General features: G+C 41.1%; 1 protein-coding gene across 1 annotated transcript in view; it reads left to right on the plus strand.

Annotated features, from left to right (window-relative positions):
- GLIS1 (GLIS family zinc finger 1) overlaps positions 1-21,830 on the plus strand; it is a 117,287-nt gene that overhangs the window by 54,946 nt on the left and 40,511 nt on the right. Inside the window, exon 5 of the mRNA XM_026853871.1 lies at positions 20,663-20,824. Within this exon, the coding sequence (XP_026709672.1) occupies positions 20,663-20,824 (162 nt within the window). The remainder of the gene's footprint in view (positions 1-20,662; positions 20,825-21,830) is intronic.

A 21,830-nucleotide genomic window follows, 5' to 3' on the forward strand; every position in this document is an offset into this window, starting at 1 on the left:
ATAGCAATAAGCTCCTTCGTGGCTAAATTGCCAGTTGTTGAACAGTGGCCAACAGCAAAAAGTGGATCATAATGGCTTTTCTTTACTATGCAGAATTACATGTTTTTTTCTTGTTCATCATCACCATTATTATATTATATTCCATCCTAGATCACCTACCCATCACTGGAAGGGCATGAAATTTGGCCAGCATTATCTTGTGCCCAGGGTTTAGAATTGACCAGTTTTTCACTTCTCAGCTGGCTTTAAAAGCAACAAAAAATGAAGTTTTGACTTACTGTGGTCTCTAACTTCAGCTCTCCTATCCCTCCATAAATGTAAGCATGCATTTGGAGCTGGACTGTTGTGTTTGGCATAAAAAAAATTCGGGTTTGGTTTGTTGTCAGTTTAAGATATCAGATGAAGTGCCAGTGGGTTTGCATCTGGGACAGCTGTGTCAACTTTTTACTAATAGTCCAACCCCATAACTTCAAGGGAGAAAGGCAGAATATCCCAGGTGAAGTGGTTGAGAGCCTGGTTTTGTTGACATTGTGTGTGGACCCGTGGACTTTGCATTTTTTACAGCACTCTTCCTGTGCTGGGCTATTTGTCATTGGGTTTACACACCGAAGAGTGCAGTTCTGTGAATGAGCACCCACTTCATCCTTGTGAGAGCTGAGTAATTTGCCTGTTTGAACAAGAAAGGAGTCACAAAACTTGTATTGCTAAATAAATAAATAAATAAATAAAAATAACGGTGACTTTTCAGAACAACCTGCAAATGGATTCAATAATTACGTGCCTTTGGTAACAGCAAAATCGTTTCTTCATACTACTAAACTTGGCAGCACACTCACTCTGAGCTGTTCCTTCTTGATCGCTGTGAAGAAAGTTCTCTTGGTCAAATTGAGCAGCAGCTAGAGCTGCCTGCTGCTGCCATTGAGCCCTGTCTGCCTTTGAGGTCCTGGGGTGAGCTGGCTCCCCTTGCAGCTGATTGTCAGTCCATTCGGAAACCAATATTTCAGGTGGCGGAAAGAGGAACATGGGCGTCGTGCACATGGAGCAGATATTTGGAGTAAGATGCTGCCATTTGCAGACTGTGATTTTTTAGAGCAGACCTGTTGCTGATGCCTCTCCAGAAAGAGGTCAGCATGCTGAGTGTCAGCCCTCTCTGAAGTATCTGTACGGTGGAATCACAGGATAGCTCTGAATTGGTCTTGGGGAGAAAAGCTTTCTCTCCTCATTTGCCCCTGGAGTGTTGTTTTTGATTCTCTGGAGAAGTGAAGCTTTCTACCAAAGACTCTCTGTTTGTACTCTGGTCAGTTTTTTACATACTGTAGGACCATGCTGTTGAATGCTTTGTAGGAAAGAAAGATGGGATCCAAATTTCAAGGGTGATTCAAATTCATACAGTGATCCTGAGACGAGAGCAGAGGGCAGGGTAATGCCATAGCAGGCTAGATGGGTAGCCTGCAATGCCCAAATGCATTGCATTTTTGTGGTTCAGTTTAAGAGGTCACAGCTGAGGTCTCAGCTGGCCCATCAGGTTGGCAGAGTGTCTCCAAGGCAACTAGAGATAATACAAAATATTCCTCACAGATGCTGCTGTGGGAAAGCACCCTTTCAGCCATGACTACATGAATATACTTCTTCCTTTCTTTTTTCTGCTCCACGCCAATAATGTTTTATATGCTGAGAAAACTGGTTTTAATGCAGGGGGAAAGGACCGTAAGAAATGGTTACAAGCTTGAACCCGCTGATCTGATTCATTTGCCTTGCAGTGGGATGTTTCAGCTGATTTGCAGAGAAGACCAGCCTAGGGGAGAAGATGATTTTACCCAGTGCTCTTAGAGATTCTCCTCAGTTGGCCAAATCTTTTCTGTGCCCTGATGAAGGGTCATTTCCTATTGTCATTGACATTGTTTGCCAAAGTTTGGTGCATGTGGCTTTTAAGGGTGAGTGCCCAAAGATGTCTGTGGTAATCAGCTGGCGTAATCCTTTGTGGTTGAGTATGTCCTCCATGCTGTTGTGCCAGGGCTTGCTTTAACTCAAGAGAGCCTGCGGGCTGTACTCTTATGTTTAAGAGCTGTGATTTTGTCATGGTAAGTTTTGAGGGAAAATCATGTGTTAGTCATGGTAAAAAATGTCATTGGAGAACCAAACAAAATAAAAAATTGGGGTATGTTTTGTGTTGCCTGACATGGGGTATTTAGGTACATGGACTTGGTTGATCCTAAGCAGAACTAGGTTCACACATTGAAATTGGTAACACGTTATTCACTGTAAACAGGATTCAGAGGCAGAAGGAGTATCCTTTACCTTTTCTATAATTTCGTTTGTCCCCATGCTGGGCTCTAATTTTAAAATCTTCTCGCTTAGGTGGGCACAATCTGCCACACATGTTGCTCAGCATTTGTTCTGCTTTCCCTGTCTTGCTTTTCTGTGCTGCTCTTTTATTCTTGGTGAGCCCACAGTGAAAGTAAGATAGTGATTGCAGCTGACTGTTGACACCTTAACCTGAAATCATTAGATTTTATCTCCCCACACCCTGTCTTTCCCTGCCCTCCAATCCAATCAGGGTTTGGTCTTGCCCTTCCAGAGGTCATCATTCTCTTTTTTTGTCCTTCCAAACCTTATTTTCTCCACTAAACTGAGTTCAAATTTTGTCCTGCCACCAGCTGTCTAACTGGAAGGTGCCACAGAATTCACAGCGGCATCTTGTTGGCCTGGCTGTCTCTTAGGTCCAGTGTTACCTTTTAAGCCTTGCCTCCTTGGGACCTCTCAATTTTATTGTTCCTAGAATTTCCTAATGGTCAATAAGGAAGGCTGTGGTGGCAGCATATCCCAGCTGTCTGAGGATGAGGGGGCTCAGTCACCTTCTGGAAGGCCCCTTTGCCTCAGTGTTTATGAGGAGGGTGTCAGTGGCTGAGACAACTAGCTGTTTCATGTCTAAATGTGGGTAAGAGGCATCTCCTCCCAGAACGGCTAGTTAACACGACTTTGAGGAGTCTGTGATATTTAAAACATTAAAGCTGTCTCCCACCAATCGTACAACAGGTACCTAATGTTGCAACAGGTGACAGGGGCCACCAGCAAATGGTTCACAACAGGGACAAAAACTGGAATAGATGGATGTGACACCTTCCCATCTCAGAATGCTGACCTAAATGCTAGAGAATGGTGCTAAGGCCAGAAGCAGGAGGCTTAGTATCCTTTCCATACTGTTTGCTTGAACTTGGACAGCTCTAAATGGTCTTCCTACGCATGCATTCGTTCAAAAGTTTTCTGAATTGCTCTTTCTCTCCACACCAGCTCCCCACAGCAATGAACTCCAAAATCTCCCATGTGCTGTGGAAAAGTATTCCTTTTCCTCAGTTTTAAATTTGCCATCTTTTAATTTCGCTGCATGCCTTTTTGTCTTTCCTCTTCAAGACAGAAGATCCCATTATATTTTCTCTTAGACCTAGAAGATCCCATTATATTTTCCCTTAGACCTTTATTTTAGAGGCCATTCAAGAAGTGACCTTTCCTCTCCTTTTTAAAAATAGTCTAACATTTTCAAAGTCAGTATATTCATCTCCCCTGCTGCATTTGACTAGAGAAGCCTCACAGAAGTTAACCCTGCATGTCAAATATATAGAAACCCTTAGGTTGTCCCTTAGTGAGTTCTGGGTAGCTCTTTTACTTGCCTGTCTGGGTTGGAAAACGTCTGAAGATTGATGAGATGGAGTGTTTGGCTGTGTACAGCTACTGGCTCCATGAGAATTAGGAAAGGGGATTCTAATATTGAAGAACCATTCTGAATTTCTCTTTAGGAGTCCTTCACTCTGATGGTGCTTTTATGGCAGATAGCCTGGGTCAAATAACTAAAGAAGTAGGTTTGAACACCTCTAGACCCACTGTCTCAGCAAGGGATAGTATTTGTGGTATCTTGAACCCAAATCCTCTGTGTTACTGTGACAGGCTGCCCACCAGTAGCTCAAGGCTTAGTTTTTAAGGCAGTCTTCTATAACAGTTTTCTACTGAAGAGGGCAATGTAGTTTCCCCAGCAGTTCAAGAAGGTTTAACGCACGCATGCATCAGTACTTGTGTGCGTGGTCACACATACAAGGGCTCTGTAACCTGTTATGCTTCTCATTATTTTTTGAAATTCTCATTATTATTTGAAAGAAGCATGAATACATGTGAAGTCCCTGTTTCAGAATATGTGAAAGGCTGATACTAGTGAGTGGTTTCAGAGATAAATTTCTCAGGCCAGGAACGATTTGAAGACATTTGGCGCAGAGAGAACAGTCCTGTTGATGTCATATCATGTAATTGGTGAGATCATGTGTATATAAAAATCATGAGAACAGGAAAGACTAGTAGGCACACCACTCATGCCCCTTTTATTTTCCTTGCATACGTTTTCCAACTGCGTATTTGCCTGTTTGCTCTTTAGCTTCTCTGTAATTAGGGGCTAATTATAAAGGCACCAGCCTTTAAGATGAAATTAAAGAGTTCGTATTTCACATGCTCACGTTTGGCAGTGAACAAAGAACACAGAAAGCTCACAAGGAGGAACATGAGGTGCCTTCCTCCACACAGAACATTGATCCAGGACTGTTTGGACAGAAAGAAAGGCTGCATCTCTCCATCCCCACAGGCCCTGGCTTTTCCAGGATTGCAGCCATTGGGAGAGGAGTTGGGAGGAGGAGAGAACCACCAAATCTCCTCCCTGGTCCCAAGGGTAGAAAGTAAAAAAGAAAGTGGAGCAGTGCTAGGCAGAGGTTGTCTTTACGTGGCCTCCTGTGTTCAAGGCAAAGCATACCCGTTCCACCCCAGAGGATGGCTGTGTAGCAGACATCTCCTTGGGTCTGTGGCTCACCTGCACTACGTACTGCCCACTGGGAAAGCCTCCACTGCCACGGCTATGGTCTGCTCCACAGCTGGAAGCTCACTAGCCCAGCTGCGGTAGCCTGACTGAATTAATGAGCTGTTCTGAAAGGCAGAAGTGAGCTCATGCCACTCTTCGTTCAGGCTAGTGTAGATATGCCACAAAGACCCCTTTGGAAATTTGATGCACATTATCTTTAATTTAGTTTCTGCCTACAATTCTTTGTGGTCAGTCTGGAGAGAGAGTTACGTCTAAAGAAGAGCTTTTGTGCTGAGAGTCTTATCTTTTTCAACTCTAGTAGCTGGTCTAATAAAAGGTACTATTTCTCCTGGAAAAACTTTCCTCCCTGTCATTAAAATATGTGTTTGTGTGCATATGGAAATTTGAGGTTGTTTTGGACATCCTTCTGGGGAAGGAGAAAAGGACATGGATTTTAAAAAAAATGATGGTAGCTTTTGGAAAAGTTCTAATCATTCATTAAATGGAGAAGTTTATTCTCCTTTTCAAAGAATGCACTGTGGTCACATACATCGCCGTGAAATCAAGGCCAGTTTACTCCAGAACTCATCTCTTAAACAGAAAAATAGACTGACCATCTTTTTTTTTTTTTTTTTTCTCAATTATGAGGTGACTGAAGGAGGAATATAACAGGAAAGATAGGGGTTTAAAAAGACATACTATAGATTAATTCAGAGTACCCAGCCTTTATTCACATGAAGTATCATTTGAAAAGGTATAATGGAAGTGTTTATCACAATTCTGTGTGACTAAATGATGGGCCAGACTTGGTCAAAACTGTGGAGTAAGAAACCGTCTGTGAGGTTCTGATGTGAAGGTGCCAGTAGAATTGAAATAAAACCAAAAGAATTTTTTTTAGTGTTTAAAAATAGAGACATGGAAAGAAAGTTCCCTCCAGAAGAATTAGAAAGCGGTGTAGGCTAAACCCAATGAAAATCAGCATTTCCTGTGCAGTTGTATGAAGAGCAAGACTGAGACTGTTCTTGCCTGTGGATTGCACACCTCAAAGTGCTTGAGAGAATTAAAACCCAACAAATTAAGGGTCAACACAATCCAGAGAGACACAAGTGTATTTATATCCGCATTTTGTAGATGATTAATGAGTCACAGAGAGGACAAGTGTTTAAAGTCTTGCTTTAAATTTGGAAATGCAGTATAGTATGTACTCAGACTGGAGGCTGTACATTGCCTGTGCCCTTGAAATAACCTTATTCATCTGCACCTGGAAGTTGTTCTCCATCCACAAAACCCAGTGGGGCTATTTAAAGCCAATTCACAGGTGTCTGAAATTTTACATATAGAGGTGTGAGACTATTTAAAACATATGTGCAGGTGTTTACATTGCAAAGTGCAGGAGCAAGTCTGTGCACATCCAATTTAGGTTTCATGTTGAAAGACAGGGCTACCTTAAAGGAAGTCCAGGAACAGGTGGCAAGGTTGGCATGTTCCCAGCTATATCAGAAAGGAGATAACCCACACTATAAAGAGCTTATTTTTACACGATATAAAGTAAATTCTGGTTGCTTGTTTGACCTTTTTTTTTTTTTTTTCAAACATCTAGGAGAATATTTCAAAGCATAAAGATGAATTAGCAAACTGCCAGAAGATGATTATGTGTCTGGCATTCTCTCTGGTGTTACGGTTATTGATCTTCTGCCAGAAGGCCTGATTCTCCAGAGCACTGCTCCTGGCTCAGTGGCTTTACACCAGTGACTGAGGAGTTCAGGATGCTCTGAAACTATCTCATGAGGCTCTTGGTGTTGCCCAGACCCTGCTCAGTAGGCATTCCGGTACAGTCAGAAAGCATGAAGGACTAATGTGCACACAGGAGATGGAAGTGATTTGCTTCGGGTCAACCAATTACAGAATTTAGTAAAACCCCAAATTTCCCACAGCCAGCACCATGTCGTATCTTTTGCATGGAACTGTCTTTCCAGTTCAGGACTTCCTAGACACCCAGCTGTCCCTGTTCAAGCTGTTGGGCTGCTGGCAGATCCAAAGTGATCCCTTACTAGATCTACAGGCGGACAGGGTGCTTGGTGTGGCACCAGTTGCAAGCATGGCTCCTTGAACCCAGCATGAGTGTTTCAAAAGTGTACTAGGGATGCTAATGGCTTCTGCCTACAGAGTTTTTCAGAAATGTTACAGCTGGTAGCTGTTTTGTCTTAATGGAGATGAGTGATTTTATAAGCCAGTAACTTCTAGAAGGCTGTGTGGATCAGAGCACTGAAACAGGTCATCTGAAAAGATGGCCAGGAGAAAAGCTAGTTCTCCCCTGAAGTTTGTGGTCTTGTCAAGGGCCGAGGGTGGCACCTCAAGGAAGCAGAAGCACTACTCTTTCCTGCTTCAGAACCAAAATGGACAGACCAGGTATGCGGTTGTAGCAAGCCCGAGGCTGAACGCCTTTGCCCTCAAGTGACGGAGTGGAGGAGAGTGATCATAGGGAGTTACAGCCCTGTGTACCACCTTCTCACTGGTTAATCTCTCGAGGCAGTGAGGGAAAGAGCAGTACAAATGCTTGATTATCCTAACCACCTGGAGTTCTCACATGGAAAAGAAAGATAGGAGCAGGGACAGAAGCTTTCTTTGGCTTTGGAAATAGGTTTGCAATAGCCTCCTGCACAGCAGATCCCACCAGAAGCAGAGTCTTCTCTCCCTCGCCTCAGTAGGACCTGGGAGACCTTCCTGGTTGGCCATACCAGACCTCACATGAAGTGAGTAGCTTCAGCAGCAGCAGCCAGGAGGAGCTCAGCATATTTTAAGAGGGGCTACACAAGGACTTGAAATCATCCAGCACCTTCAACACATCAACCCTGGATGCTGTGCAGAACCAGAAAATGCAGAGTCAGCATGCAGATGTGAAAATGAAACCTATTCAGGCTCTGGGAGTTTGGGCTTGGGTGTGGTCCGAGTTCTGCCTATACTTTTGGGTCATTTCCTCTTGTTTTACCCAAGCTGCTTTGCCCCGTGCTTGGCCTTGGACTCCTCATTCTGAATGTCCAGTTCAGGACTCAGCAGCACGTTTCAAGCTAGAACTGCCCTGCCTGGTGTTGCTTGCGTAGATAGTATCTGGGAGTGTCAGGGCTCCAAGAGCTGTGATACGAGGCATAAACAACTTTAAAAACAAAATAAACTCTTGCTATCAGAGTCACAAGGCGAGCTGTCCAACACAACATTAGTCTCTGATTTTATATTTAATTTTAGAAGCTGAAACTAAATGTTTTAATTTTATATTATTCTCAACATAATGCTAATTTGCTCCAGATGTCCACTCAGAGCTGAACGCTGCCATTTTGCATAGAAAGCATGTGCGTCAGTGATTTATTCCAAATAGCTTCTATTTTACTGCATTTCATTTTATTCTCAATGAAGTACTTAACAACATGTTTCTCTTTAAGAATCTTACTTAATCATATGGATATAATTTCTTCAATTTACGTTTTCAGTTCTTTAGTGTGGTGGCCACAGGGTGTTTCTTAACCTAGGAAGATTAAATGCACATGTTGAAAGCTGCTTATATTTGATTTTGAGGCACTTTCATTTCAAAGTCCTTCACGTAAGGTACAGAAGTGATTGTGGTTTCCTGCTAGGTTATGGGATGGAGGTATGACTCTCAGGAAAGCCTTGCAGATACCTTCTAAATGTTGGATAATCATGCATGACAATAACATAATTTCATTTCTTTCAAAACTGTGGTCTACTGAGAGTGTTTAAGACTTTTTTATTGGGGTTCAGGAAAAAAAAAAAGATTTAATTTTCTTGTCATTTCTGGGCTACAGTTCAACATTTCAATTTAAAACCTATTTCCGTTGAGTTCCATTTCCAGTTTTCCCTCAAAATATTATCTTAGAAAATGTCTTTTATTCATTTATTTATTTATTTATTTAGCAGCATATTAAAAATTATGTGAGACAGCTCAATGTGAAACCTTTGTTATTTGAGCCTGGCTCATTCAGCCATTCCTGTACATGGGCTGCTATTGGTCAAGTATGTGAGGAATGTCCTTTGGCAGCGTCCTCAGGAGCTACGTCATGTGTGTAAAGCAGCTCATATGAACGAGTCGGCGTGGATATGAGGCTGATCTGAACCTAGGAAGCAAAGTCCAGGAAAAATTCTTATTCTTTCATTTTAAAACCGATCCTGCACATGTACTTTGTAGTATGATAGGATGCTTCTGCAGTGGTTGTACAGTCTAAGTGTCACACACCAGTTTCCTCAGACATCAAAAATTGCTCTTCTTCCCTTTTAAAAATAATTCCATCCATATAATACCTTTTCCTCTTGGGCTTTGAGATGGCAACCTATAACCACGGAATCTAAATTTTGTGAGGTCGCATCATTTGCAAGGCTGGTTATTCCCACCTGAAGTGATGTTCAGCTGTAGTCATTTACATTTTCTTGTTGCATTTTTTTTTTTTAATCTTGGCTTTTCATTTTTCAGAACTAACCTTACTGTTATTCTACAATTGTATTAGTTTATTACACTGAATTGTTGACACAGCTGGTAGGGAGCTAAGTGCTGTGGTTTCACACAATAAAATTTCAGACAATATGTGTAGCACTTCTTTTTCATACATATCATTTGAAAGCCATATGATTCACCAATATGTGTTATTGTTATCCACCCATGTGGGATACAATCTATTTTAAATTAGTGAAGTGACTTGCTAACTCCCTGTAAACAATAAGACTGTGGGAAAACATTAAGTGCTATTCAGAAAAGAACACTGCTATACTGCCTTTTATCCAAAGGATCCCACACTGCTATAGAGAATGAAGGGACCTGGCACTGCTGCCACGCCGTCTGCTCTTCAGCAGAGAGCTCATCTTCACAATAGACTTTAGAAGGCAACTCCACTTCTTAAAACTGGAGCAGGGTTTGGCGGATATCATAACTACCCACACTAGTTCAGTGTGCTGGGATGGAGTAAGTCACCATGAATGAAAAGTAGCAATGGACTTTGGGGTGTTTGTTAGCAAAATATTGATTTAACATCTCCTTTGAAGGCTTAGGAGCAGAATCCAGTGGAATTGCTTCACAGGTTGGTGTGCATCAGCCACTGTAACTGTGGAAGCACATGCACTTAGCACATGGAAGCGTGCGGTAATAGGAGTGAGCTCAGCCTCTAACAGAAGACGTCACACTGTATTGCATTTACCAGAGAGAAGGAGCTTAGGTACGGACCATTGCTGTGGCTCAGCTGAAGCATGGCAGTCTTTTACAAAGTGCAAGAACAGAATTGTGTTACCAGACTCCATAACAGGGTGTTTCCAACAATGCAGTGCCTAACCAAGCTTAGATACTGGTTTGGTTTTGACAAAGCCAGAAAACTACTTCCTTTAAAACAGGTGAGGTCTTGAAGCCATTTTTCTAGGAATATATCTCACAGATTTTCCTTCATGAAATGAACTTGGCCAGGCAAGATGAAATGAAAACTCTGCAAGACTAAAATTAGCAACTTTGGGTAAAATGAGAAGTTCTTCATTTGTAGGAAAGAGAGCCTGTTTTCACAGAAAGAGATTATTGTTCTTCTCCAGTTGTTACTCTCTAGCTCTCCCAGTGTAAAGTCACCCTGTGGGATTCTGGCGTAGTGTGGCTCGAACAGGTCAGCAGGCGAAGGAGGGATCCATGTGTCTTGAGGTTCTGCTCCACAACCAGGGCACGCAGGAAAGCAGAATAAAAGTAAACAACCCTGAGATGATAACAAGCTCCCACCGCATGGCACAATCTCGCTTTCCTGGTGTTTCACCAGCAGTTCTTGCAGGGCTCTTTGCCAGAGCTTAGCTCTACATGTGCAAGGAAGTGTTAGGCATAGTCACCTACATTTTACCTTGGATTACAGGGTGAACCCCAGTCTTCATTTATGAAATTCAAATTGGCCCAGCATGGCACAGAAAAGAGCAGGAGCCTATCAGCATGTAAAATCCCACCAATTTGTCCATTCCCTTGCCAAGAGGAACCTTGGGGAAATCTGTGTGTCCTTCTTACCATTTTGTGCAAAGATTCAGCCAGTGTTAAAAATTTCATGCAGCTTGTTGTTAATTTGCGGGGAAAATTTATTCTTCTTAACCGAAACAACAGTTTGATAGAAAAGCCCCATTACGTGCATGTGGAAATGAATACAGGTAGAGTATGAGAAAGACCTTTCAGGGAAAAAACCTATCCTATCTAAAACAGGAGAAAAAAACAACAGTACAGCTATCCTCTTTGTGAAACAAATTTTGTGAGGAAAATTAATGATCTATGTTGAACTACATACAAAAAGTTGTATTTGCAACAAAAAGCCCATAGGTGGGTGAAGAGTTACCTTGCTCATAATTTTCATCTTTTCTAAGAGAGAATTGGGTTGTGGTTGACTAGTTTAGTTAGCTGTAGCCATCGATTTCCAACTGTAGATCAGTTTTCACCCACAGGGTCCTCCTCTGTTTGATCTGCCAAGGACAGGAGCCACTTTGTTAGCTGTGATGACATGTGACAAGCTATGACTGTAAAACATATTTATTTATTGGTCTTGACAAAGATATGAGCTGGGTTTCCCGGGATTTAAAAAAATAAATAAAATAGTAGCCTGGGGGATGAGTGGCAGGATTAAAAAAAAAATAGTCTGGAGGATGAGTAGGAAGTTAGGATGGACACTCACTGTTGCCAGATTACACCATATTTGTTACAGACAGGGTTTGGCATACGCTTGTCTCAAATCTCCCTGTGACTGGGGACAGACAGCACAGACCTAATCCAGGATGTTCATGCCTGTGGTGCGCTGGAAACCCTTCCTGTTTATAGACACTCTTGGCGTGTTTCAAAGGCAGACTGGACTACGCGCGGATCTTTCTCTTCCTTTACTGGTTCGTTTAAAAAAGAGGAAAATATGTAAAAAGATGGAAGTTTTTAATTTTGCTTTTCCATATAAATGTTTGTTAGTGAATACATTCAGAGTATTTCAATTACAGTTGATTCTAGCGTCTGATGCCAATATAACAGCTTAAGATTGTTTGCTTAATTCCTGAATGTGCGCATTGTTTTTAGCAAACATTTTTAATTTACATGTTTGTCCTGCCTCTCTTCAAATCTGCCATTGGATTCAGAATGTAAACCAGGACAGGCAGTTTCTCTGCCATTCTCTTCGCAGATGTCTCTCAAAGAATCAGGAATGTAAAGTGCCCCTACTCTGGGTACAAAAGGGTCGAGGAATTCCCCAGCATGCATGAATGTCTTACGCTGAAAGAGAGCACTCAACACATTACAGGAACAGCTTACAGAATCAGGGTGTGTAATTTTTAATAACTGGGATAAAAACCCTCAGTGACATCTTTAAAATATAAATGCCTTTTCTTGTTTCTTTTATTTCTTCCCCCCCCTCCCATTTTGCCTTTTCATCTCTTCTCCTTTCAATTCCATTAAGCTTCATTGTACAATAATGTATCGCAGTGGACTTTTTTCAATTATGTTTTTGATTTTTTCCTCCTTGTTACTATAAAACTCCAGATGTTTTGAGACTTCATGGTTCTCTGGATATTTTTTCCTTTATTTTAATCTTCTTTTGTAACATGCCACACATGTGGTATTTTGGCCTTTTAAGATGCTATGCTATGCTAATCAGCCATAAGTTTTGGGGTGTTTTTTTTTTCTTTTTGTAATGATATTTTTTCCTTCTTGCTGTTGTTCTCTATTTAATTCTTTTTTTTTTTTTTTTTTTTTTTTTTTTTTCTTCCCAACTGCTTAGTCCACATAAACCATAATGGATTCTCCCTTTGTCTTGGGGCTGCACTCATTATCTTAAGCAAATTAATTCTTCACTCCAAACTTGCAGACTCTTATACCTGCAAGTAAATGATGAGTCCCTGTTCCATCTTGTCACTCTGTGCAGAACTGTTTGCTGAGTAACTGTCCTCCCAGACCAAAAGCACAGTCTGTATTTAAAGATGTGACCAACATGTGGAGCAGAATACAAAGTTGTAGGCAAGAGCGTAGGACAGAATTTCAGTAAAGTTTCAGCTGAGATAGGTGTAAATAAGTGATAGATTAGATGCAAACTGGAATTGAGATGTTTCCTTGAAAACTGAGGTAAGACAGTGACTGATCCAGAGGAACAAGTTTTTGAAGTACATAGCAAAATACATTTTTTGTTTTAAAAAAATCTGAATAAAATGGAGGGAAGCATTTTCATGTTATTTGTAGATCTTTTGGACAGGGTTTTTAATTGATTTTTTTCAGTCTTAATTTTCTCCCCAAAACAAGCAGATCTGGCTTCAGATATTGGAGCGGAAAATCTCAGATTGTGTGTTGTCTGTTAATTTCAAATAGCTTGAAATCTATTCAAAAAATCCCAAATAAATAATAGCTTCCAATTACATATGAGGAAATAAAAGGACTGACATGTAGATTTCAGGAGGGATGTCTTCTTTGATTATTACATGACCATATGAATTCTGCATTTTGTTTTTTTAAAATGTTGCTCCATGCAATGTTATTTTTGCCTGCAGGCCATAATACTGCATTCAGTCCAACTGTAATGAGGTTTCAGAAAATTGTTTGGTTTCTAAATGACATATTTAGCAAAACCTTATGGCAAAATTTGTGGCTGCTGATAGTAAGATATCCCCAACTTTCCTCATTCATTCTCATATGTTGCAGCAACTAAAGGCAAGTACCCCTGTTTTGACAAATGTTTATCCTTCTACTTGATTAAAGTAGTAAAACTCTGAAAATAATTTTAAGACTAGCAACAGTGTCTTGTGAAAATGATAGGATACCCTGATAGTTTCCTAGATATTTTGGGTTTTGCTGGAAAACATATGGATAGGTCTGGTTGCTCATGAAATGCTCACTGAAGTGCCTGATCTTCTGGTACTAGAAGAAATAAATCTATGAATATTTCGGTGCCTTGAACAACATTTACCCCTTTCTTGACAGATGATAGTTTAAAATTAGATGAGCAAGACTTCTGAGAGCCAAAACATGCCAGTGCTACTCAGTGCCTGTCCTGATGAGCTGGTCTTCCGCACTCAAGTGTGACAGCAGACCTTGAGAGATGATCAGCAAAACTGACATTTAATGCCAGATATACTCAGGAACACAGGTAAAACTATCTTTAAAGAAGAAAACCCAGAAGCAAAATCGATGCTGGCTCTGTAGTCGGGGCAGAGGGACAGGCACCTCCTGATCAGGATGACTCCACATGCCGGGCAGAGCTGCTGTTCTTCGGGGACTCGGGGAGCTCACACAAGGAGGCCGTTCATTTTTTAGAGAGTACAGTGAGAGCAGAGGAATCCCATCTCAGGGGATGTTGGCAGGCAGGTGGTTGGATTTTGCAGTCAGAGAAGTCTATTTGCGTGTGGAAATCACCTCGCATACGGAACCCGACTCGGTTGCTGTTGAAAGCCTCATGACTTCAATGAGTCTGTTGTTACGCCCCGCGTGGGCTTGGTCTGCATTCCTCACCCACCCGTAACTCCTGGTACTGCCAGAGGGGGGTTCAGGAATGTGGATTTAGGGGCTTATAGAATCCATAAAACTGATATAAAAGAGACAGCCCAAAGTCTTGTTTAATTCAGTGACGTATACTGATCAAACACCTCCTCCAGGATTTTCACTGTATTAGTATTTCCCAGTTTCATGTTGATTAGGAAACATGCAGCCTGCCTAACAGCAAAAAGAAAAATGAACTGCTGGTGTACAGTGTGTTCATGTCAAATGGGTGGCTGGAATTACCTTAAAACCCAACAACGTGAAGGATGTATTGCATCTATACTGTGGCTTTTTGTTCTTGATTTTTTTCTTTTTTCTCTTCTGAACCTTTTTACCTTTTCTTCTCCTACACACCACCAGTTGTGCAATAGTCTGGCTAATGCCCTAAATACTTTTTTGAGATACAAATAATAAAACAAGTACATGCAATTTTTCCCAGGACTCAAATGAAATATCACATAGAAGTGTCAGTTTGCAAATGTAAATTGTTCAGACTTTCAAAAAAATCCAAACATAGAAATTGGCAGGTCCTTTTTCTGTTACAGGTTATCTTCCATTGCTTTGTTACCACAAAGGGAAAAAAGTACCTTCTAACAATTTAAATCTGTAAATTTAAATCAGGTTATGTGAACTGGGATTCTTTAGGAAGTTGAGAGTTCAGGGATGTGTTTTATGTACACAGATAGTTCTGCTGAGTTTAATAAAACTCCTTGCATGAGTCGCATTGCTCATGCGCAAGTATTTGCAGGATCAGGGCTTTACATTGTAGCTACAATAGATAATTAAAAATTAATCCAATCAGGAGTTCGCTAGAAGAAACCAAAGCGCCAAATCAGGTATTTTGATTCTTGTGTTGGGTGGAATAGCTCATATGCTTAAGTTACTGACATTCATAACGGTTTGGAGCTCATGTGCCTCCTGCCATGTCCCCAACATTAGACCCAATGTGCTGTAAAACATTGATGCTATTTAAAGAGTGGTGTGACTATTTCCTCCCCTCCTGAAGGGATACATATCCTCACAGGATCCTTTTTCTCATAACATATTTTTCAATAAAATTTTCCCAACTTTGTAACCTATTGGGAAGAAAGAACATTTCACAATGTTCATAAGGCTTGTAGATGTTTTGACCAGACATAAGATTTCCTATTGATAGTATTAAATGCCTTGAAATGAAATGTTTTGGGTTTTCCATCTGTAGGCTGTCTGAGATGTCAGCAGCCAATATGACCTGCTCTTTCCCTTTTAGGTCTATAAATAAAAGCCAGCTTGTTTAACTGATCTTGCAGCAGAGAGCAGAGGTGTATATTAATGAGCTTTCTCTAATGGCACACTGGACCTATTTAGCACTATAACTGTGAAGGCTTCTCTTTTTCAGTCATAACTCATTTCCTAAGAAAATGTCAGTTACTGCTTTACCTTATGGTCTGAGCTGTTTAGTTTATAGTTTATTTCTTCTGATCTGTACTACTGACAGATATTCTAGACATGACTGTGATTAAATATGCTTATGAAAATGGTAAACATTTGATAATATAAACCCTGTTGGGAATATGCTGTTATTTCTGCATGGCAGCATTCTCAGGTGCGTTCAAAGTATAATGTGGAAGCGAAGAAAAAACATTTTAAGCAATTACAGTTATTAGATTAAATTGTTTTGTTAGGAAAATTGTGATGTGTTTAGATCACTGTGAGATAGTTCAGTGTTTTCATAAATATGCCTTTTAAATGCATGATACTGTAGCAGATACACTCCAGTGAGATTTTAGTGTAAAGTAAAGATAACATATGTATTACCATATGGTGGTGAACTAATTTATTCCTGTAAATTTCGACAATGTCTTTTTTCCTGGTAGAAGCCCTATTCTAAAAGCAGCAGTAGTTATAAAATCCAATAATTGCATCATGCTATTTACTGTAATCATGTGGCATTGTTTTGTGTCAGTGCTCAGATGTGTGCAGTATAGCAGTTTCTGAAGCACACATTAACAGTCTCACAATAAAGACAAAAGTAGTAATTGCAATATAATTACTATTTTTATTGATGAACTTGTTTAAGAGCTCTGTTGACATTTACAGACTTGGAGGATCATGCAGCGTTTGTTACAGTTATCCCAGGCATCAAACATCAACAAAATGTTTAGGATTGTAGGATTAAGCAGTGACAGATTGAGGCCAGATGTCTGGGAGATACTGTAAGTAGCCTTCTCAGTTGATCAGATAGCTCTTACCATCCTAAAGCCCTTTGGAAATTGAACATTTGTTCTTTGTAGTTGAAGCTGAGACACTTGTGGGATTGATGGATCTTCCCGGAGGTTTATTTGAAAAGGAGAATGAGCACCCCATTTTTCCAGGAGTAGTTTTATTTAGTTTATGTATAAATATAAACACACTCTGAGTAGTAAGGGTAGGTGGAAGGGTTAAAAGTGCTGGTGAGTAGCAATGAATTACCAAGAATTACCTTACAGAGCCATCCTAACACGGTTTCCTCAGCGACCCAGGTGAAGTTATCTTGTCCTTGTACAATTGTACAGATGAGACACTTCCACTTTAGGGAAGCAGTGCTGTTTCCACATGTGAACTTGTAGGGAAAAACTGCAAGGGACACAGTCAGCAGATCCAGCAAGAAATAAGTGTGTTGAGATAGATTTTCCTGGAGTTCTTTTGAAATAGAGACCTTTCTGCAGCTCAGAGTGGATTCTTTCAGCCCCGTGTTTCTCAGCAATTTGCACCAACTCCTTTCCTTCCTTCCTCCCGCTCAGGCGTTTCACCTTCACCTTTGTGCATCACCTACCCCTCTTCTCATCACTTGCCAGTAAGGTTCTTACCCCCACTCCTTTTTCATTGATTTTCTTCCTGTTTAGCCAACCCTACCTTTAGCAACCCTGCCTCCTTGAAAACATGATCACTGGAGTCATATCATTCTCTTTGTTGGTGTATTCTTTCACCTTACATGTTTAGACTGAATTGATCACAGCATTGTGACTGTCCCACTATCTGTTACACAGCTTAATAGAGCTGGATAGTTTAAATAATATAAATTAGGAAATGATAATATAAATAAGAGAAGCTCTGAAGGTCCAAGCGTATGTGGTAATGGAGGAACCTTACTGATGAAGGCATTAGACCTTTGGATTATATGTTAGTACCAAAGAAAGGCTGTTGACCACAGTAAAAGCATAATAAACCCGTATTTGTTTGAGTGTTGCTGTTTACATTGTAGCACTGAGCATTTATGGTAGGGACTGTTCCTTCTCTTCCTGAAGTCTCGATCCAGCAAACTCTTAAACATATGTGCTTTCATATGTTTTAAATTAAGTTTGTGTTTAGATGTTTTAGGACATTTGCCATTGGAATTTTTGCTACTGACATCAATGAGAATAGAGCTGGACCTTTAATTAGTTTGGATTATTCTGCATACTTTCCAACTTTGCATTAGGCTGTAGATACGGAGCTGAAGACTGGTAATCCATTAGAAAAACATTCTGAGGGTCAAGATCTTCCCTTTGTGACTGAATAGCTGAGAAATTACTTCTGAAACCTAACAGGTCTTCCCCGCCTGAGACAACATGGAGACAAGAAGGATCTTGTGCAGTGTCACTGGAGTGATTCTGGTGCCAGGGGTGTATGAAGGCTCCCAAAGACCCAATAACAAGGAGCGTTGTTACATCATGTCCTTCTGGGCTGGGCTTTTTGATGCCTGTATGTGAGAACCAGAAACTCCTTCAGAGAGAGGAGCGGAGCACATGGAAAGGACTTGTGATAGTTGGGAGAATCTGCTCAGGTAGTGGGGAGGGAATGGCACACATGGGGGGACAGCATGAACAACTCAAGGGAAAAGCTTGATCTTGCTGCTCACCTGGTGAATGAGGCTGCAGAGCTGAACAGTAACATAATTTTGTAGAATCTGGGTCTGATTCTCACTCTACCTTGTGGGCTTACATTGGTGAGTAAAACTGAGAAGAGCTGGTCTATTGAACTGAAAATGAAAGGGATATTAGTTTGAAGGGGGTGATATGACACTGTGGACTCAACACAAGGAGAGGAAGGGAGGGGAAGGAGGGTGAGGGAAGAGGGAGATGGAGGGGAAGCTTGGGAACAAAGTGCAAACAAATGATCTTTAGGACCTCAGAACATTAACCCCATTCGCCAGAGACTGGCTTTATGGAATGTCTTATGAGAACTATGGATTTGCCAAACTCTGCTTTGTTTTTCATGGACTTCAGCATATTTACACATTTCAGATTGCTTCGTTCCGAATCCTTGCCAGATTTTTAGTGATGATTAAGAAGAAAGTTTGTTTCTTTTTAAGCCTTGGTGGCTTGGTCACTTCCAAAACTCGCCCACCTCCCTCGAGTGTTCAGAGGGGAGTCATGGCCAAAGAAACTTCTGAAGCTGTAGACTGCATGTCTCCAGGTGACTGTGAATCGACCATGAGGGTTGTGATGGAGCAAGGTGGAAGTACATACATATCAGATAGTTGCCTGCACACATAGACCGTAATATGCCATTCAGACAGATTAAGTATCTGCCCAGGGAGTGAAATATTTAGGGTAGTAAAAGCTACAGTGATCCTTTCATATAGAGTGGCGGAGAAAGGCAGAAATTTGCAGTCTGCCAGGAAACCCTCTGTGTGGTTGCCTGTGTGTTGGAGTGCACTGGTGTGCTTAATCTGTAGCATGCAGAGACGATCTGCATCCCAAGACAGAACACGGCCTGCAAAATGAAGTGCTAGCTTGAGAGTCCAGATCACTTTGTTCACTGTGTTGAGATGCTTAAAACACACTGGTCTGAGCAGGGGGTGACAGAGCTTTGTCCATCAGTAGTTGAAATAGCCTTTGTCGGGCACCAGATCAGGTGCCCCTGGTTTACAGCACCTTCTAGGTTCCATCTGCATCTGCTCTTCTTTCCCATCCCTTGGCCTGCAGTGCTCATGCAACAGCTGCATTGGAAGTTCACATACACCAATGTATATAAGAGGTGTGCGTGTAACAAATAGAATGTGACAGGGATCGGCAAGACTGTAATTTCTGCAGTGCCATCTGAGGAACCACAGGTAATGAATGAAAAGCTGCCAAACAAAATCCCGACTCAGCAGGAGGAATTGACAAAGCGCTCACTAATTTTGTGAGGGTCGGGATTACATTCTTTATGAGCAAGAATCATACAAAAAAAAACTTGGCTTCCAGAAATAGTGGGTTTAAGACACACCTACCTTCTTTCAAAATTGTTATTAGTGGTGATATGAAGGTGAATTGGGCTGTGTTTCCCAAATACATTCTTTGAGGTCTTGAATCAGAGGAGCCAGGGCTTATCTGTATAGAGACACAAGATCTGCAGTGCCGTGAAGCAGCAGCGCAGAGTGCACAAAGTATATGCGCACCACCACACATGAGTAGGTGTGCACAGAAGTATTTGCACACGTGTGTAAGTATCTTGAGTGCACTTTATGGGTTTGCTGGTGCGCGGATGTGCATACGCAGGGTTTTGTGCTCACCTGAGTTAGTTCCTGAAGCCCGTCTTACAGGCAGTGCGTCCACTGCGGTCGCCTGTTGTCCGTAACACTGAAACTTATCGTGAGCAAATGCAGAACACCCTTCCCTTGGCCTAATAGCTGGAAAAATTAATTATTTATTTATTCAGATTGAATTTGAAACAGTGACTTTTGTTATGAATGCTACGCAGCATTTTATTACTGAGTTCTCTAATGAAACGGGTGCTTAAGAACTCAGAATTGCTCAGGTTACTGGTTGTATAAATGCTGAGAACAGATCTGAATGATACAGCTACTAAAGAAAAGGGTGCAGAATAACAGCAGAGTTCCTTTGGACTGATCTTCAACGGATCAGGTCTTCTTGTAATAGTCCGTGCTCATCTGCTCCAGGGTATACTATTTCAGACATCTGAAACCGGGTTTTTATCTGCCACAAATAGCTTCTCTTGCTCTCTATCAGTAGCAGCTAATTGTTACTGCCCGCAGTGGTCCCTGTGCCAATTAACAGCTAAGGGAACTCATCAGAACACTTGTTCATTCTTTAATTTTTCTGTTCTGACACCATGTCTTTAAGCATTCAGTACTTCAGACAGATCGTGTGAGATATTTATAACCCTTGTATTATTACTGAGCTACACACCATGTCTTCAGTGACAGATTAAATGAACGGCACAAAATGCTGTGTTTCATCCATAGATTTCAACAGATGTTTGAATGCTGGTTGATTTATTGCATGTCCAACTTGGATCTTACACTGTTCTCATTGTGGCTGCACATGGTTTATTTAATAGTAACTTACAATGATTTTTTTTATGACATTTTTCAGTTTGAAGGGTGCAACAAGGCATTTTCTAGGCTTGAGAACCTTAAGATTCACCTCCGGAGTCATACTGGGGAGAAGCCATACCTGTGCCAGCATCCTGGCTGCCAGAAAGCTTTCAGCAATTCCAGCGACCGGGCAAAGCATCAGCGAACACACCTGGATACCGTAAGCATGATTTCATACAGGGGGTTGCATTGAGTTTTCCAATGCTCCTTGTACACAAACTGTTCTGCAACTGCAGGGTGACTTTTCCTTTTCACAACGAGCATCTTGGAAAACTCAGCCTTAGGCAACTGTACTTCTGGTTTGAATTGTGTGTGCTTTGAGAAATGAAAAAGTCTTGATCACAGAAAGTCAAATTCAGCTATCTTACTCATGCTGAGGAGTAAGTTTCTCAAGAATAGGTTGCACAGGAATAAGTTACTCAGCAGACTCTCCCATTGTTCTTGTTCCAGTAAGAGGAAGCAACAATAGAATAAGGTATAGTATGAGTGAAAGCTGAGTCATTGCTGCTGTATGAAATGTGTGTCATTGCCTTGCTTCCTATCCTGTGTTGCTTCAATAAGGTCTGTTCTGAATCTCTGCAGAAGCAGTTCAGACAGTGGAAGGTAAATACATCTCGGTTTTGGACATAGTTTTGTAAAGTTAAAATACATCTGTCATAACTACAGGAAATTTGTTAAGTACCCGCCATCAGAGTTAACAAATTCTTTTCTTATGTACAGTTGGTAGATTCTGGCTCAACTCTACAAGTCTTCTCACTTGTCTTGCAGAGAAGGTGGGAGCCTGTCTAGTGTCTTAGGCTCCGATAAAATTATGTCACCATATTATGGGGAAAGAAAGTAAGTAGACAGCTTTGTAGACCAGTTAGGTCCTCAGCATAAAGCTTGTAAAGAATAACAGGCAGAGTTGTTCCTTTGTCTTTTTCGAAGAAATGAGTATACGGTTTAATGTTTGGCCAAGTGTTTATGGGGCAGAACTTTTGAGTTTAATTGATATTTACTTTTTAAGCAGTTACACATTTCAGACAGTGCAGCATTAAGGAATGTCTAATGTACATTATGCCTTGCAAAAACAAACAAGTAAGAGAAGCGAGTCAGTCACATTTTCCAAACCAAAGCACACTTACAATAACAATGTTTTATTTATTTGAAAGTCAACCTGAGATATT

Source organism: Athene cunicularia (genome assembly GCF_003259725.1).
Source record: "Athene cunicularia isolate RWA chromosome 8 unlocalized genomic scaffold, athCun1 chr8_part1, whole genome shotgun sequence".
NCBI classification, from domain to species: domain Eukaryota; kingdom Metazoa; phylum Chordata; class Aves; order Strigiformes; family Strigidae; genus Athene; species Athene cunicularia.